The sequence below is a fragment of the Oryx dammah genome, unplaced genomic scaffold (assembly GCF_014754425.2).
Source record: "Oryx dammah isolate SB20612 unplaced genomic scaffold, SCBI_Odam_1.1 HiC_scaffold_9, whole genome shotgun sequence".
NCBI classification, from domain to species: domain Eukaryota; kingdom Metazoa; phylum Chordata; class Mammalia; order Artiodactyla; family Bovidae; genus Oryx; species Oryx dammah.
The window spans coordinates 43,294,004-43,313,612 of NW_024070193.1; the positions used below are offsets into that span (position 1 = coordinate 43,294,004).

General features: G+C 43.2%; 1 protein-coding gene and 1 non-coding gene across 4 annotated transcripts in view; one reads left to right on the plus strand and one right to left on the minus strand.

Moving 5' to 3' along the window:
* Nucleotides 1-1,869: 1,869 nt before the first annotated feature.
* Nucleotides 1,870-1,975, minus strand: LOC120868495. The gene has a single exon (XR_005722238.1). It is a non-coding gene; the product is annotated as a U6 spliceosomal RNA (small nuclear RNA).
* Nucleotides 1,976-7,721: 5,746 nt separating this feature from the next.
* Nucleotides 7,722-19,609, plus strand: part of MTMR14 (myotubularin related protein 14) — a 44,052-nt gene continuing 32,164 nt past the window's right edge. For all 3 annotated transcript variants that reach the window (XM_040246102.1, XM_040246104.1, XM_040246103.1), the window contains exons 1-3: nucleotides 7,722-8,016; nucleotides 9,915-10,063; nucleotides 16,188-16,296. In XM_040246102.1, coding sequence (XP_040102036.1) covers nucleotides 7,861-8,016; nucleotides 9,915-10,063; nucleotides 16,188-16,296 — 414 coding nt within the window. In that variant the 5' untranslated portion in view covers nucleotides 7,722-7,860. The remainder of the gene's footprint in view (nucleotides 8,017-9,914; nucleotides 10,064-16,187; nucleotides 16,297-19,609) is intronic.

A 19,609-nucleotide genomic window follows, 5' to 3' on the forward strand; every position in this document is an offset into this window, starting at 1 on the left:
GATAATCCTGACGGGGGAAGCTAGTTTAAATTTGCTGGTTTATTTAAAACGGGCATGTATTTAGAGTTATTCACAATAAATACAACTCAGACATACAACTTTTATTCCACATAGGATTACTAAAAGTCAAATAAGTGCCTGTCACCTGTTAAAGATTTTGTTAGCCAAAAAGATAACCAAAGATGATGGTCAGTTTAATGTTTCACAAAATTTTCATGAATAATCCAAATATAATTGTTAAAAACAAGAAAATTAAATAGATGTAAGTAAAAGTTTACAAATGAACTTTATCTTTTCTCTTTTTTTCTTTTTTGACTGTGCAGCTCCACTTATAGGATTTAGTTTTCCAACCAAGGATTGAACCCCAGCCAGGGCAATGAAAGAGTCCTGACCACTGGACTGCCAGGGAATTCCCTACAAATGAAATTTTCAACAATAATTATGCTTTGTGGTAGGTCTGGCATCTTTGGTGGTTCAATGGTAAAGAATCTTCCAACCATTGCAGGAGATGTGGGTTTGATCCCTGGGTATGAAAGAGTCCCTGAAGAGGGAAATAGCAACCCACTCCAGTATTCTTGCTTGGGAAGTCCCATGGACAGAGTAACCCGGAAGGCTATAGTCCATAAGGTCACAAAAGAGTTGGACACGACTTAGCGACCAAACAACAATGGTATGTCTACTTAAAAACAGTTTCCAAAATCTTTTTTGACAACTTGAAACCCTGAAGTTATACTGAGATGAGCTAAATGATAGACATTCACTGACTATCTAGATCATTTCCAAATATGATACAATACTGAAACATTAACTTCTGGACATAGGTTTATCCACTTTGGCTTCCTTTACAGAGGAACTAAAGATACTTGGTTCTGTTAATAAATGTATTTTGTGCCACAGTGAAAAAGTTATTATGAGGAAGAATAAACTTCCAGAAATTGTGAAATGTATTTATAAGTTTACCAGTCCACAAAATACTAATGTAACAGATTGCTTACTTCTTAGTTTTCAATAGGAATTAAGAATGCTAAAACATATGCATAATTAAAATTACTGGAAATAATATAAGGAACACCTTTATAAAAGGAAAGTAGTATATATTTATGGGTGAGAAAAGGTACCTTTTAAATAATCTGCCTGGAAAGCAAAGATTTTGTGTCTTACCAAAATAGTTACTGTACTTCATATTATCTTTATCTTAAGGAAACTCAATATTTTTTTTTCAATGAAAAATTGTATTTAGCTCAAATAAAATCAGACATGGAGCCCATTGCTTATTGAACCAAACCAGCTCTGTCTTATCAGCTACAAAGAGGGCTTTTTCACTTGATTTTTGTTTTTCCAATTTGCCTGACAATCCAATGAAGTTATCAAAATAAAAAGTAACTTCTCTTTATCAAACCACAAAAAATTCATTATTCTATTCTATAATGTAATTGGAACTTAATACCAGCCACCCCCCTTTTGCCAACTGTACAAAAAATTTTAACTTATTGTCAAATGCTGTTTTATTTATAATGTGTACTTAGATTATAACATTTTAGTTACTAGAGTTATCATACTTAAATTTGACAATTTTTAACAACAGCACTGCAAAATTATTAAAGAATGATAGGCACTAGAGGCCAATTATTTTAGACTATGCTTTTGATGAAGAGAAAGAACTCTAAAATTATATGTAATGCCAAAAAATAAACACTTTTGATATGTCAAGGTTTTCGAGATTATTAGCAGTTTTATTTTTTCTCAAAAGCCTAGTCATATTTTTTTTTTAATAAATCTTCTTTTTTTCAGGCTGCTTGCCACTTAATTTTTTAATTGAAGGACAATTGCTTTACAGAATTTTGTTGTTTTCTGTCAGACATCAACAAGAAAAGTATGGAATGCTTCACAAATTTGCATATCATCCTTGCACAGGGGCCATGCTAATCTTCTCTGTATTGTTCTAATTTAGTATATGTGCTGCCAAGGAACGCACAAAAGCCTAGTCCTATTTTTTAAGACAGTTAATCTGCAAATAAAAAACCCTGAATATTAAAAGACTAAGGATTTAGGGTTTTTACAACCCTGTAACTTTCTGTGCTTGCCTTCAAAGTCTTTACATGTTACTTTGGTTGAATTAATATTTTCAACAAACTTACCCCAAATCAAATTCTAAATTAATTTTTTTTAACCTGGAACCAACTCTGGGATTTTCCAAAGGACCCCTAGAATATTGATTCTCTGTCCTTGTAAAAAGAAAAATGTTAAGGTAATTAGGCTTATTTGATATGTTAAATTACAAAGGAAACACTGCCAAGTGATATTTAGCTTATCTTTGTGCTGCTGTTGCTAAGTGACTTCAGTTGTGTCCGACTCTGTGCAACCCCATAGACGGCAGCCCACTAGGCTCCTCTGTCCCTGGGATTCTCCAGGCAAGAATACTGTAGTGGGTAGTATATTATTAGCCTAAGTGTTCCAGGAATTATAAACTTTCTATAAATCTGATATGCCTTCTATAAAGTTATCAGCCATAATTCTAGTTATTATCTTAAAAATATTGGGTGTCACAGAAATAATCAAATTTCTTTGTTGATTCCATTGTAATGAACTCTCATCAGATCTTCAGTCGTGGGCATTTTACAGTCCTTTGTCATTTACAGGCATTTACTTTTTTAGTTTGTTTCTTTTACAAAGATGAGATTCCTGGAGAGGACTTTATGGAGTGTTCTTGACCTCTATCATCACTGTCGAATTACAGGGTGTCACAACTTGGGTACACAGTGTTTCACAACTGAAGAAGACCCCACCTAACACTCAGCCCTGTGTAAACGTGGAGACCTCAAAATCCAATTGACTATGGAGAGAAGTAGGCAACATTGAGGTAGACTGCTTTCTTCCAAGAAGTCAAATTAAGAACGTTTCTTTCCATTCCTCCTTTCTTCCTTTACCATCCTTTTTCGAATTCTTACATGATTCTTCTCTCCACCTTTTGCCTTGCTCTAGCCTGAAACGATAATTGTTCACACATCTCAGGTCATTACAAAGAAGGGTAAACTGACTCTTGGACTGGCTTTGATGCTGGTGATCTTGTCCTTTCTGGCTGTCATAAACTTCTTCTGATTTCTAACACCTCTGTTTCTCTGGAACAAGCTCACTGCATAAACATTTCTGGGGAAGGGGGACATAGTTACACAAAATATATAAACAAGTCAACTGGTTTAAAGACGTCCCCAATTTTCTAGCTGGATTGGATCATGGGGACCCTGGCTCAGGAGTACTCTCCAAACCATGACTATTGTTTTGTTTCTAGTAATTATTATTGCCTCCCTAATAATCTGGGGTCTCCCAAAGTTTTAAATGCACGTAGGGAGCCACTGATCAGCCAACAGATGGTTTCTCTCTGATTGAAAGGACGAAAAGAGAATAGAAGAATAGAACCAGCTCCAAGACATCACCTGACATCATCTCTTGTGACTACTACACTGAGAACAGAAGAGGCAATGGCGACTGAGGGTCATGCTAGTACTGGCACTTTTTAAACATTTTTATTTATTTAATTTTTGGCTGCCCTGGATCTTCATTGCTACGTGTGGCCTTTCTCTAGTTGCAGTGAACCAGGGCTGCACTCGAGCTGCAATACGTGGGCTTCTGATCGTGGTGGTTTTTCTTGTTGCAAAGCACAACTCTAGGGCATGTGGGCTCAATAGTTGTGGCCCATGGGCTTAGCTGCCCTGCAGCACACGAGATCTTCTTGGACCAGGGATCAAACCCATGTCTCGCACACTGGAAGGCAGACTCTTAACCACTGAACCAGCAGGGAAGTCCAGTACTGATATTTTTGACCAAACCTTGTGAATGGTCAAGAGGATGAAAAAAGGGAGAATTACTTCCCTGGTGGCTCAGATGATGAAGAATCTGCCTGCAGTGCAGGAAACCCGAGATGCATCCCTAGATTTGGAAGATCCCCTGGAGAAGGGCATGGCAACCCATTCCAGTATTCTTGCTTGGGGAATCCCATGGACAGAGGAGTCTGGTGGGCTACAGTCCATGGGGTCACAAAGAGTTGGACACGACTGAGCAACTAACACTGACATAAATTTGTATGAAAAATACTGGAACCACTCCTGCCCAGGGTGCCAGAGCAAAAGACCAAAACTCAGTAACTTTGGTGTCTCTATTAGTGTTCTGCTTGACCAGAAACACAGTATATCTACTCAGCCAATCCCCAAACACTAAGCCAGCCCTGGGCTCTATACTTACTTCATGTTTTTTCATTCATTTTCTATTTTTCTCTTCCTTGTTCCTTATTCTTTAGTTTCAGCCCCATTCTGCAGTTTTTTAGATCCTTGGGAACAAACAATTGTCACTTCATGAAGAATTAGAGTATATTTAACACTTACATTTTCTTCCTTAATCTTTTTTTTTTTTTTTTGACCTGCTGCTCAACTTGTGGGATCTCAGCTCCTAGACTAGGGATTGAACTTGGGTGATGGCAGTGAAAGCATGGAATCCTAACCACTGGGCCACCAGGGAATGCCCCTTAATCTTTTTTTTTTTAACAGTACTACTGTGGGCAAGAATCCCTTAGAAGAAATGGAGTAGCTATCATAGTCAACAAAAGAGTCTGAAATGCAGTACTTGGATGCAATGTCAAAAACAACAAAACGATCCCTGTTCATTTCCAAGGCAAACCATTCAATATCACAGTAATCCAAGCCTATGCCCCGACCAGTAATGCTGAAGAAGCTGAAGTTGAACAGTTCTATGAAGACCTACAAGACTTTCTAGAACTAACACCCAAAAAAGATGTCCTTTTCATTATAAGGGACTGGAATGCAAAAGTAGGGAGTGCAGAATGAAGCAGGGCAAAGGCTAACAGAGTTTTGCCAAGAGAATGCACTGGTCATAGCAAACACCCTCTTCCAACCGCACAAGAAAAGACTCTATACCTGGACATCGCCAGATGGTCAATACCGAAATCAGATTGATTATATTCTCTATACAGTCAGCAAAAACAAGGATGGGAGCTGACTGTGGCAGTTCATATGACCATGGACTCCTTATTGCCAAATTCTGACTTAAAGAAAGTAGGGAAAACCACTAGACCATTCAGGTGTGACCTAAATCAAATCCCTTACGATTATACAGTGGAAGTGACAAATAGATTCCAGGAATTAGATCTGATAGACAGTGTCTGAAGAACTATGGAGGGAGGTTTGTGACATTGTACAGGAGGCAGGGATAAGACCATCCCCAAGGAAAATAAATGCAAAAAGGCAAAATGGTTGTCTGAAGAGGCCTTACAAAAGGCTGTGAATAGAAGAGAAGCGAAAGGCGAAGGAGAAAAGGAAAGACATACCCATTTGAATGCAGAGTTCCAAAGAATAGCAAGGAGAGATAAGAAACTCTTCCTCAGTCATCAGTGCAAAGAAATAGAGGAAAATGATAGAATGTGAAAGTCTAGAGATTTTTTCAAAAAAGCTAGAGATACCAAGGAAACATTTCATGCAAAGATGGGCACAATAAAGGACAGAAATGGTATGGACCTAACAGAAGCAGAAGATATTAAGAAGAGGTGGCAAGAAAACACAGAAGAACTATACAAAAAAGATCTTCATGACCCAGATAATCATGATGGTGTGATCACCCACCTAGAGCCAGACATCCTGGAATGCAGAGTCAAGTGGGCCTTAGGAAGCATCACTACTAACAAAGCTAGTGGAGGTGATGGAATTCCAGTTGAGCTGTTTCAAATCCTGAAAGATGATGCTGTGAAAGTGCTGCACTCAATATGCCAGCAAATTTGGAAAACTCAGCAGTGGTCACAGGACTGGAAAAGGTCAGTTTTCATTCCAATCCCAAAGAAAGACAATGCCAAAGAGTGCTCAAACTACTGCACAATTGCACTTGTCTCACATGCTAGTAAAGTAATGCTCAAAATTCTCCAAGCCAGGTTTCAACAGTATATGAACTGTGAACTTCCAGATGTTCAAGCTGTTTTTGGAAAAAGCAGAGGAACCACAGATCAAATTGCCAAATCCATTGGATCATCGAAAAAGCAAGCGAGTTCCAGAAAAACATCTATTTCTGCTTTATTGACTATGCCAAAGCCTTTGACTGTGTGGACCACAACAAACTGTGGAAAAATTCTGAAAGAGATGGGAATACCAGACCACCTGACCTACCTCTTGAAAAACCTGTGTGCAGGTCAGGAAGCAACAGTTAGAACTGGTCATGGAACAATAGACTGGTTCCAAATAGGGAAAGGAATATGTCAAGGCTGTATATTGTCATCCTGCTTATTTAACATATATGCAGAGTACATCATGAGAAATGCTGGACTGGATGAAGAACAAGCTGGAATCAAGATTACCAGGAGAAATATCAATAACCTCAGATATGCAGATGACACCACCTTATGGCAGAAAGTGAAGAACTAAAGAGCCTCTTGAATGTGAAAAAGGAGACTGAAAAAGCTGGCTTAAAGTTCAACATTCAGAAAACTAATATCATGGTCCCATCACTTCATGGCAAATAAATGGGAAAACAGTGGGAGACTTTATTTTGGGGGGCTCCAAAATCACTGCAGGTGGTGACTGCAGCCATGAAATTAAAAGACTCTTGCTCCTTGGAAGAAAAGCTATGACCAACCTAGACAGCATATTCAAAAGCAGAGACATTACTTTGCCAACAAAGGTCCGTCTAGTCAAGGCTATGGTTTTTCCAGTAGTCACGTATGGATGTGAGAGTTGGACTATAAAGAAAGCTGAGCACTGAAGAATTGATGTTTTTGAACTGTGGTGTTGGAGAAGACTCTTGAGAGTTCCTTGGACAGCAAGTAGATCCAACCAGTCCATCCTAAAGGAAATCAGTTTGGAATATTCACTGGAAAGACTGATGTTGAAGCTGAAACTCCAATACTTTGGCCCCCTGATGTGAAGATCTGACTCATTTGAAAAGACCCTGATGCTGGGAAAGATTGAAGGCGGGAGGAGAAGGGGACGACCAAGGATGAGATGGCTGGATGGCATCACGGACTCGATGGACATAAGTTTGAGTAAAGTCCAGGAGCTGGTGATGGACACGGAGGCCTGGCGTGCTGCAGTCCCTGGGGTCGCAAAGAGTCGGACACGACTGAGTAAACTGAACTGGACAGTACTAATCTGTTATAAATACTTAAGTAGTCACAGATTAAATAATGAGATGTGCTTTAAAACAATCCTATTGGATGGGGAAAGACTGATTAAACAGGATAGTATTTAAATTATTGTTGACATGAGCTAATGTATACATGAGGGTCCATTATACTATTCTCTCCATTTCTGTGAATGTTTGAAATGGTCTGTGAAAAAAAAAAAAATGGGGCTTCTTAATCACAGAATTCAAGCCAGTCATCATCCGCCCCGCCTCCCTTTTCCCTGAATAAACTGGGCTGACTACTGCAGCATCTTCCTCTCTCTGTAATGGTTCGTTCCACTCTTCCGCGGTCTTTCCGTGGTTCTTTCCTCCTAGTTCCCGCGCTGTCCACCTCCCCCCACGCAGTCCCAATGGTTTAGCCTGGCTTTCCGGAGGAAACCCCGTGGGGCGGAGCAGGAGGTTTCCGCGAGTGGCCGCAGTCCCCTCCCCGGATACCACTCGGACCGCTCCGCGTCGGGAGTGGGCGGGTAATCTTGGGGCAGGACGCGAGTCTTGGGCTCCGATTGGTCAGTGCCGGAGTAAACATCCGTCTAGGTGGGGCGGGACCGGAAGTGGAAGGCGAAGGCGGCGGCTGAGGCGGCTGTGGAGATTCTGGACTTGTACTTGGAACCTGCAGGTGCCATGTGCTGGGCTGAGCCGCGCTGAGAGGGCCGCGGGGCGCTGAAGGGGACGGGAGGCTGGGCCATGGCTGGCGCTCGGGCCGCCGCTGCTGCCTCGGCGGGGTCCTCGGCTTCTTCGGGCAGCCCACAGCCACAGGAGCCAGGACTCGGGGAGCTGCTGGAGGAGTTCTCCCGGACTCAGTACCGGGCCAAAGACTGCAGTGGGACGGGCGGCTCTAAGGTGAGTACGGTGCAGCAGTAAGCAGAAAGAGAAGGTCCCTGCCTTGGGAAGTAACTGAGGAAAGGCTGAGGTCAGGGGCGAGAGGACGAAAAGAGAGGGAAGTTCCCAGGGTCTGGACTTTGAAAGGAGGAACTGGGGTCAGAGTGAAGCAAGGAGGGGGACATTTTGGTTTGAGACCGAAAGGTTGGAGGTCAGGGATCAGCCCAGAGAGACCGTGTTCAGAGATTAGAGAGGGGGAGATGAAGGGTGGGGATAATTGTCTTGCATCAGGTATGGGGACAAAAGCCCTCAAGTCTAGACTTTTTAAAGGCTAGAGGATTTCTGCAAGTCAGATAGAGATTAGAGTGAAGGGGCTGGAGGGGTGGTGCAGAATGGAGCAAAGAGGTAAGCCGAGTTGTGTTGCCTCCTTAAGCAGTCTCAGCATGACTTAGAATTAGATCCATCCCTTTCCTTCTTGCATAGAGTAGGAAGACAGCCCACACTCTCTATTCCTTTATCAAAAGCAAGTCTTAGTTCTTCTGTTTTTCTACCCTTGGGATTCCCTTCAGTCTCTTTATTGCTAGACCTGGAAAGTTTCCAGTCTGGTCACGCCATTTCCATCTTAGGCACTGCCTGGCAGTCTGATGGGTATCTTGCTGACCCTACCATCTTTCATTCCTCACGTGGTTTTGGCAGGTTTAGCATCAGGTTTTCCAATGGAATTCTCTTCCATGCAGGGCCATGAAACTCTAGTTTGGCTCCAGACCATCAGCATCAGCTGGGGTGTTTATTAAAAATAAAGGTTCCTTGGTCCCACCCAGTCCTACTGAGTTAGAATTTCTCAGGTTGGGAACCTGGAATTTGTAATTTTTAATAGGCTTCTTAATGATGTTCATGTCCCTTGAAATTTGAGGATTCCTCATTCCTGTGAGTTTTTCCCACCCCATTGATCTTTTGGGTGGTTACAGGGTCAGTGGTTTTCCTGGGCCTCTTTTCATTTTACACACCCATGAAGATCAGTGTTGTAAAAAGTTATGTCTGACTTTCACTCCAGCTGGCCTTAAACTTTCTGATCTTTTGCAGGCTTGTTGAGATGTTAAAGGTTTTCTGCCCTTCTTCTAGGGGGCCTTTCCTGAAATGAGCAAAATAAGAGCAGATTTAAGGGAGCTGTTCCTTCTATTTCATAAGCAAATTGTAAGGAGACACCTTTGTCTGCAGCTTCTACTCATTACACTAATTAGAGCTTCTAGGTACTGTTCTGTGACTGGAGAATTAAGAAGCATCTGGAGCCAAAGGAAGATAATATTTTGATGCTGGTTAAAATAACTCAGAGCAAAGATTCTTAATACTTAGGGGCTGTGGACCCCTTTGAGAATCTTGTGAAAGGTGTAATCCTCTTTGGATGCCTAAGAAACACAGTTTCATCACAACATTGAGGGCTTCAGAGTCCCTCCCTGCTCCCACCAAAGTTTATTACATGGGTTCATGAACTACACGTTTAGGGCCTATGACCTAGCAACAGGTCTCTTCCTTGTATTGAATTATAATTATAGAGGGAACGGTTATTCCCAGAGATTTCTCCAGGGCTGCTGCTGCTGTTGCTGCTAAGTCGCTTCAGTTGTGTCTGACTCTGTGCGACCCCATAGACGGCAGCCTACCAGGCTCCCCCGTCCCTGGGATTCTCCAGGCAAGAGTACTGGAGTGGGTTGCCATTTCCTTCTCCAGTGCATGAAAATGAAAAGTGAAAGTGAAGTCGCTCGGTTGTGTCCGACTCTCAGCTATCCCATGGACTGCAGCCCACCAGGCTACTCCGTCCGTGGGATTTTCCAGGCAAGAGTGCTGGAGTAGGGTGCAGGCAGGACCCACCTAATTCTCAATCCCAGAATCTTCTTTATGTTCATATCTCCTCCTCTGTGCAGGTTGAACGCATTGAGAAGAAGTGTCTGGAGCTGTTTGGCCGAGACTACTGTTACAGCGTGATCCAGAATGTGAATGGGGATATCTGCGGCCACTACCCACAGCACATCGTGTTCCTGGAGTATGAGAGTTCAGAGAAGGAGAAAGACACGTGAGCATCATGTCACCAAGGCATGCCCTTCTGGGAAGGCCTTGACATCTCATCCCCAGGGTCAGGAAAGTCTGTCGTTGGGCAAGACAGACTCGCTTTTCCCAGATGTTAAGCCTTTTTGGCATCCTGATAGCACAGCATAGAAGAAGCAGCTGAAAGTCACAGTCCTGGTCTCCTGTTTTACTCCCACCCTATTGGTCATTGTCCTAAGACAGCTGACGTCATGCCCCACCTCCCTAAACCTCAGTGTTTCCTTTTTTTAAGAGTGAGTGGGAGGTGTGCTTTGTGGACATGCTTAAGGGCACATACATGTATAGAGCTTAAAAGCCTGAGGTCAGTGTACTTGCTGGCTGCATCACTAACTTGGGCAAGTTGTTGAACTGCTTTGGCCCTTAGTTTCCTCATCAGTTTCTGTCTCTATTTAGAAAAGTAACTAGTGCAATCCCCGCTGATAAATGGGACTATTCCAAGCTTGATGTGTGTGTTCTAAGAGTTAGAAATAAGTGCTGCTATTTATTGAGGACCTACCAAAGGGTGCTTTTCTGTGAGGTAACAGTTCACCGGGTACTAGTGACACAGAGCACCCAGCACAGGATGCAGCCCGTAGGCAGTAAGTAAACGGTAGCAGTTATTGGACACTGATAAGTAATCAGGCTTATTACTTATAAAGCTTATAAGTAATAATAAGTACTTATAAGAGGCTTATAAGGCTCTAGGAAGTGCTTTATGTTGATCTCAAAGTTTGTTCTGCTAGACTTCCTGCTTGCTGTTGATTTTAAGGGAATTCCAGGAGGTGTTGCCAACAATATCTGAAACCCTGGCCCCAGGGAAGCACTGTTATGAGAAGGGCTACAGTAGAGTCATTCTACGGGGTGTAGCAGGCCATCATTGCTCACAGCACTGCTCAGAGCTCACTGGCTAGAGATTCTGAGTCCTGGGCTCCAGAGCCACTGAATCAAAATCGCGGCATGACAGGATGGCCCATACATACATAGAGGCTGGAGAAGTGCTGCTGTAGACAAGTTGGGGAGAAGGGTAGATCCTGCCTGGTGTGTGAGTGTTTGGGGAGACCCTGTGGTGGAGATGCCTTTCAGCTGGAATTGCGCAGACAAGTAGAAATGTCCCTTAAATGTCCCTAGTTAGGGACTAGCTTGTATAAGGTCTTGATCGTTGGTCCAAGGAGTGCGGACCTGTGGGTGTTAGTGGTTATTGGGCTAGTACCCTCTAAGCACTCACTGAAATCACAGATTCCAGGGGCCATAAATCAGAATTTCTACATCACTGAGAGCTTCCTAGATGACTCCTTTGCTATAACCTGGAACCACAGGGAGCCAGAGAGGACTTTCACATAGACAAATTTGCTCATGTGTAAGATGGGAGACATGTAAGTGTGCCCTCTAACCAGGTCAAGGTGGAGGTCCCTGAGAAAAAGGAACTTACTGGGGGAATTAATTGTGTGTAGATCATAGCACGTGTATGCCAGCCTCTTCTTTCTATCACTGCCAGGAAGCTCCCACTTTGCCTAGCAGAATCTCTCCTTCCAGGCCAGGACCACCAGAGTATATCACTAACCCTAGTGGAGTTATAGTCTGTTTTTACTTTTCACTTCTTGCAAGGCCTCAAAGTGATACTAAGTGGGCCATGTCTTAAAGAGAAGGGAATATGTGCATGTGTAGGTGAGAAGAAATAGAACTTTTTGCTTCTTTACATGCCTGGATTTGGTGTTACTATGACACTAGTTAGACTGAGTTGCACAGGGTAGAACTGGATTCAGGAAGTGGCTTGGTTCTATTAATCCACCTCCCCAGTTTAGCCCATCATCTGGGAAGAGAAGCCTGGATGGGGGTCTCTGAATGGCCAAGACATGTGTTTGTCAGCAAGACAAACTGCTGCCATGGGACACATCTCAGGGATCTAGTTGGAGACCCTGCCAGAGATATGAAATCCTTACCTTTAGGTCTGGTCGGTAACACAGACCAATAAATGAGCAATGATTGTGACAAAGGCCAGAATTAGGGCAGGTATAGGTGAGGCATTGGGAGACAGAGTTAAATTCCTACACTTGATAATTCCCACTGGTGTGTGAGCGTAGGGTAGGGGGCTTCCCTCATACCACTGATTTTCAGACACCAGCTGTGTGTTCTACAATTCAATGCAACTCTGACACCGTCTACCCAGAGATAGCTTCAGATCTTACAGGCTAAGGGCTTGGTCCCACAAGACAAACATAAATACATAGCCCACTTTCATGCCTTCAAATAAAAGTATCCTGTGTGAGACACAGCCCAGTGCTTAGCATGGTAAGAGAAAGATCCTAAGGCCAAGAAATAATAAAAATAAAAACAAGAACCACTGAGAACAGAAACTGAATTGGTTCTTTGAGTAGGGGACCCACGACAATAAAGCACCAGCTAGCCTAATGAAAAAAGTGTGCCTTCCTCCACATGAGACTGCCCAGAGCCCTGAGGATGGAAATGCTGGCATGTTCTCTCCTTCGGTTTTGTGGAGCATTTGTTGAATGGAAGTATTCAGCCTGGGAGACTCAAATGCAGTTTGAAGGGATTTAGAGATGCTGGTGTGAGCTCAAAGTCAGTTAAAGCAGACGGTGCTGGGACTTCCGGGCTCCCAGTGCAGGGGCCTGGGTTCAATCCCTGCTCAGGGAACTAGGTTTTGCATGCCATAACTAAAGATCCCACATACCTCAATTAAGACCTGATGAAGTCAGATAAATAAAAATAATTTTTTTTAAACTCAGCAGATAGTGCTGATCTCATCTGTGCAAGTGACCTGGGGCCACCAAAAGGTGGGAGGAAGACTAATGTAAGCAGTATTATGTGTATTTTGTTTTATATTCTCTTGGCATCTGAGTTTAATTAGGCAGTTATTTTGTACTCAGTTACCTTTTTATTTCACAGAGTGAGGGGAAGGTGGTAGAACTTGGTGGTAGAACTTCCAGTGAGCCATGTTTTTTCTGGGGCCTGACTGATTGGCCTGTGCCAGCTTCCCTGGTAACTCAGCTGGAAAAGAGTCTGCCTGCAATGCAGGAGACCCCGGTTCGATTCCTAGGTTGGAAAGATCCCCTGGAAAAGGGATAGGCTACCCACTCCAGTATTCTTGGGCTTCCCTCATGGCTTAGATGGTAAAGAATCCACCTGCAATGCGGGTGACCTGGGTTCCATCCCTGGGTTGGGAAGATCCCTTGGAGGAAGGCATGGCAACCCACTCCAGTATTCTTACCTGGAGAATCCCATGGACAGGGGAGCCTGGCGGGCTACAGTACCTGTGGTCGCAGAGTCAGAGATGACTGAGCAACTAAGCACAGCAACTCTGTACATACCGTGCAGAAGCACTCCAGCCTTCTTCCTTCCTTCAGAAAATAAAAAAATCTTGGTTGTAAAAATAACATGGGGACTTCCCTTGTGGTCCAGTGGTTAAAACTCTTGAGCTTCCACTGCAGGGGCCACTCACTCCCTGGTCAGGTAGCTAAGATCCTGCATGCTGCACAGTGCAGCCAAAAAAAACAGAAAGAAAAGAGGAAAAGAGTTATGTAGTCACCTCTCTATTTGAATTATAGTAAAGATGTAATAAATTTGTGATTTAAAACAAAATGCTTAATAAAAATGGGGAAAAAGTCTTAAATCATACCTTACAGAAACATACACCATGGAAGGTTTCAGTCCTCTTCCTTTAACCTCTTGTTTTCTTTCTACAATCACCAAACTGTTGGTCCAAGTTATTTTTTTATTATTAGGTTTTTTTATGCTTCCTGTACCTGCTTTCTCTAACCTGTATCCCCAGATAAGAGGATTTTTTCAGTGATTATTTCTTCAAATAATTTTTCTCTCCCTCTCTCTCTTCTCTTTCTGAGACCCATATAATGCAAATGTTAGTACATTGATGTTGTCTTAGGGGTCTCTTAAGCTCCTCTCATTAAAAAATTTTTCTTGCTGTACTCATTGGGTGGTTTTTATTTTACTATGTTTCAGATTGCTCATCTGTTCTTCTGTATCATGTGATTTGGTATTGATTTCCTCTACTGTATTTTTTATTTCAGTTATCCTATTATTCAAATCTGATTGATTCTTATTTTTCTGTCTTTTTTTTTTTCCTCTCTTTTGGATTGGAGAATAATTGTTTTACAGTGTTCTGGTGGTCTTTGCTTTACATCAGTGCAAATCAGTCATAATTATATATGATGGCGCTAGTGGTAAAAATGGCAGCCCACTCCAGTGCTCTTGCCTGGAAAGTCCCATGGACGGAGGAGCCTGGTGGGCTGCAGTCCAAGGGGTCGCGAAGAGTTGGACACGACTGAGCGACTTCACTTTCACGTTTCACTTTCATGCATTGGAGAAGGAAATGGCAACCCACTCCAGTGTTCTTGCCTGGAGAATCCAGGGACAGCGGAGCGTGGTGGGCTGCCGTCTATGGGGTCGCACAGAGTCAGACATGACTGAAGTGACTTAGCAGCAGCAGTGGTAAAAAGCCTGCCTGCCAATGCAGGAGACATAAGAGATGCTGATTTAGTCCCTGAGTGGGAAAGATGCCCTAGAGGAGGAAATGGCAATCTGCTCCAGTATTCTTGCCTAGAGAATGCCATTGACAGGAGCCTGGTGGGCTACAGCCCATGGGGTCACAAAGAGGCAGGCAGGACTGAAGTAACTTCACACACGTGCATGCACAAACATATATATACACAGATATATCCCCTCTCTCTTGAGCCTTTCTTCACCTCTGCATTCCACCCCGCTAGATCGTCACAGAGTCCCAGCCTGGGCTCGCTGTGTTACATAGCAGCTTCCCGCTTGATATCTGTTTTACACATGGTAGTATATATATGTCAGTGCTGCTTTCTCAGTTTGTCCTACGCTCTCCTTCCTGTTGTTTTCACCAGATCGTTCTCTATGTCTCTGTCTCCATTTCTTCTCTGTAAATAGGTTCATCAGAACTATTTTTCTAGACTCCATGTATCAGGTTTTTATTTGAAGACCTTGTTTTAACTTCAGTTTCAAATCCTCACTTGATAGTAGTTATTTTATTAGTAACTGGCTTGAGAATATATCTATGAATGCTGCTAAGAAAGCAGCAGTGTTTTCAGAAGACTGTATTTTTATTAATGCCAACAGAATTTAGATATGCTTAAAAAGGTACCAGTGGTATTTAGGAGTCACTGAACTTACTCATTCTGAAACAGTTATTTGTGTGCACATGTCATACAGTGACACTAGCAGGACTGGGATGTAGGAGGGATGACGCCCTCTCGGACTCGGCCTGGAAACTCAACCCTTGTAAGGAAGGAGCTTAACTATCTTCCTTCCTTTTCTTCCATTACTCTGCATAGCCGGGAGAGCTTCCCACTGTTGAACTTCCTGCCTCCTGTTTCTCTTGGAACCAGAAGTTCTTACTGGCTGATATGGAGCCTTTTGTTAAGAATCGTGGGTGAATCTGTGACAGTAGACCCTTATTTTAAGGGTCTGCTATAGGTGTGACTTGCTTAAACTCATTTGCCAATGTGTTTGTTGTGTGTGTGTTCTAGAAGCTCCCTTAGCAAAGCTGGGTGTGTTAACTTCCATGCTTCTCAAGGCCACAAATAGCTTCTCTTTCACCACCTTTGCTCCAGCATTCCCTGCCCTGTTGACATTTTAGAGTGTTAGTGTTGGTTGAAATGTTGATGATGTATCAGAGGCTCATAACCATGTGGAATGTGAACTTCATCATATCCTGCCCTCTGAAAGATCACAAAGGTGGCCCCATTATTGCCATAGGGGGTCCCCAACGTATTTGTCCTACTTTTGGAGTGAAAAACTGAGCACCCTAGACATAATCAACATTCAGTTTGCTTCCTGTGTTTCTTCATTTTCAGTACTATGTCTTCAGAGTAGCTCACTTTTTTGTTTTGATCTTAAAGGTTTTGAAATCAGGATGATTTCAGTTTTGGTACCTATAATCTGGGGTTTTGTTTTTTTTTTTCTTTTCTTGAAAGCTTAAAATGTCTGTGATCTAGAATTTAGGAATCTGAGCATTTATTCAATTTCAAATGAATATTTACACACACACACACCCCTAGCATGGGTTACACAGTACCCATGCACAAGCAGCCTGACCTACCTCTCTTGCCTTGTGTTAGGTTTCAGAGCACTGTGCAGGTGAGCAAATTGCAGGACCTCGTCAACCGCAGCAAGACAGCCAGGTGCAGAGGACGGTTTGTCTGCCCGGTGATCCTATTCAAGGGCAAGGTAAGACCTCCCCATAGCCTCGCTCTCCCTCCCTTGGAGGTACCTGGCTTAATGCACAGTGTATAGTTGTCTCAGCAGTGGCCACAGGACTGGAAAAGGTCAGTTTTTATTCCAGTCCCAAAGAAAGGCAATGCCAAAGAACGCTCAAACTACCGAACAATTGCACTCATCTCACCTGCTCGTAAAGTAATGCTCAAAATTCTGCAAGGCGGGCTTCAATAGTACATGAACCGTGAACTTCCAGATGTTCAAGCTGGTTTTAGAAAAAGCAGAGGAACCACAGATCAAATTGCCAAATCCATTGGATCATCGAAAAAGCAAGCGAGTTCCAGAAAAACATCTATTTCTGCTTTATTGACTATGCCAAAGCCTTTGTGTGGACCACAACAAACTGTGGAAAAATTCTTAAAGAGATGGGAATACCAGACCACCTGACCTGCCTCTTGAGAAACCTATATGCAGGTCAGGAAGCAACAGTTAGAACTGGACATGGAACAACAGACTGGTTCCAAATAGGAAAGCAGTGCGTCAAGGCTGTATATTGTCACCCTGCTTATTTAACTTATATGCAGAGTATATCATGAGAAACACTGGGCTGGAAGAAGCACAAGCTGGAATCAAGATTACCAGGAGAAATATCAATAACCTCAGATGCAGATGGTACCACCCTTATGGCAGAAAGTGAAGAAGAACTAAAGAGCCTCTTGATGAAAGTGAAAGAGGAGACTGAAAAAGCTGGCTTAAAACTCAACATTCAGGAAACTAATATCATGGTCCTATCACTTCATGGCAAATAAATGGGGAAGCAGTGTCAGACTTTATTTTTGGGGGCTTCAAAATCACTGCAGATGGTGACTGCAGCCATGAAATTAAAAGACACTTACTCCTTGGAAGGAAAGTTATGACCAACCTAGACAGCATATTGAAAAGCAGAGACATTACTTTGTCAACAAAGGTCTGTCTAGTCAAGGCTATGGTTTTTCCAGTAGTCATGTATGGATGTGAAAGTTGGACTATAAAGAAAGCTGAGTGCAAAAGAATTGATGCTTTTGAACTGTGGTGTTGGAGAAGACTCTTGAGAGTTCCTTGGACTGCAAGGAGATCCAACCAGTCCATCCTGAAGGAAATCAGTCTTGAATATTCATTGGAAGGACTGATGTTGAAGCTGAAACTCCCAGTACTTTGGCCACCTGATGTGAAGAGCTGACTCATTTGAGAAGACCCTGATGCTGGGAGAGATTGAAGGCGGGAGGAGGAGACGACGGAGAATGAGATGATCAGATGGCATCCGACTCAATGGACATGAGTTTGAGTAAACTCCAGAAGTTAGTGGTGGACAGGGAGGCCTGGCGTGCTGCAGTCCATGGGGTCACAAAGAGTCGGACAATGACTGAGCGACTGAACTGGACTAAACTGACAGTTGTCTTGTTGCCAGGCAAGTTTGCGTGGTTAACGGGTGCCTGGTGTGGTGGGAAGCAGGCCAGAGAATTAAACCAATTCCAATACCACTTTTTTCAAGGGTGACTCTAGGTAGGAAAGGGATGGTCACAGCGGAGGACTCCACCCTATGTCCTGGAGCCCTGCTGCCTAGGTTCTGATCGTGGCTCTGCTGCTTCCTGCCTGTACAAGACCTCCATTTCCTCCTCTGTGAAATGGGAAAAATAATCATGCTTACATCACAAGTTTATGAATAGATTAGATCAGATAAGTTGTTTGTCCATTCTTTCAGTAATCTATGAAGTATTTATTGAATATGTATCATATTCAGGCCTTAATGTACCTCAGCATATATGATAAACAAAAATTCGCACCCTTATCAAGCTTATATTCTATTGAGTGTTGTTAATTTGGTACCCAAATAGGGTCTCATTTCACCTATTTTTATAATCCCATTTTGCAGATGAAATGAAGCCTCAGAGTGGTTAAATAACTTCCCCAAGTTTATACAACTTGAGAGCTGAGATTTCTGCAAAACGCCCTCAAGTTACTACACTGTAGCTTGGGGTCACATAGTGTGGTATCAGAGGAACCCACTAAAGATGGGCAGAGGTGTGGACTGACAGGCATGGGCTCATTAAGTGAGCGGGACTAGGCTGCGAGCTTTGGAAGAAGAATGGGAGTGTATTCCAGGCAGGTGCCTGCCTGGGGGGCGTACAGTGAGGCAGGCCTGAGAACGGCTGGGAGACAACCTGATGGGAGTGAGGTAGGTGGTGGAGCTGAGGATGGAAGGGGCTGAATGCAGGAGGCTGGATGCTGGCTGAGGTGTTTGCGTTTGCCAGACAAGCCTCTGTGATTTCTGGGCAGGGAAATATAGGATACAAATATCATTTTGAGAAAGACTAATCTAGTAGAAGCAGACCAATAGCTTGGAGGAGGGGAGGAGAACAGAAATGTCTGCCCTCTATTCTGTTCATCTGGTAGGTGCCTTTGTGTGCTGTGGTCCTGGCGCCTCTGGGACTTTAGTCCATTCTCCCAGCATGCAGGCAAGGGCTGGGGCACGGCAGTGCGAAAGAGAAATGCTAGCCTGATTCCGCTCCTTTTGTGCCTTCATGTGACAGGAGGAGATAGGAAAGGAGAAGCAGCCACAGACTTTCATAGGGTAGGTCTGTTTCTTCTCCTGTGCTTTTCTTTTGTAAATGGAAGAAGGGCAAATGTGACAGGTGAGTCAGGAAGCCGCAGACTTCATAGGGTTGGTCTGTTTTAGGGGAAAGTATGTCTGGGAGTGAAGTTCCAAAAATTGATCATCTTAAAGCTTATTTATTCCCACTTCCCCTTTGGAAAATTTCATGTTGCTCTAAGCTCTGACAATTTCAGTTTAGATAACTGCTATGTGGATCATAGTGTTTGTCACTAGAAATTATGTAGGAAATACTCAAACCAGTATTTCCCACAGGGTGTTCCATAGAACAGTAGTTTAAGGATATGCTTGTGCAAAGCATTCCCTCTCAAATAAGATTGACATCATACCCTAGATTCACCCTGACCCCTGAGCTCTAGATTCAGGAGGTACATTGGCAAGTGTACGTCAAGGAAAGGCTCTAAAAAGTCCTGAAGCAGAGGAATCTGTGTGGTGGTGTCCTTTCTCACTCTGCAGACCTTGAGAAGGGAGTTTCCAAAATGCACTTGGGAAATTGCAGTGAGACTGAGAGAAAGAGCCCCAAGGCAACACATTTCAGAGGGAGGGTGAAGAGTTGGAGGGATGATTTTTTTATTTTTGCCATACCCAAGGCTTGTGGGACCTTAGTTCCCTAACCAAGGATCAAACCCAGGCCTTGATGGACAGTGAAAGCATGAGCGCCCTAACTGCTGGACT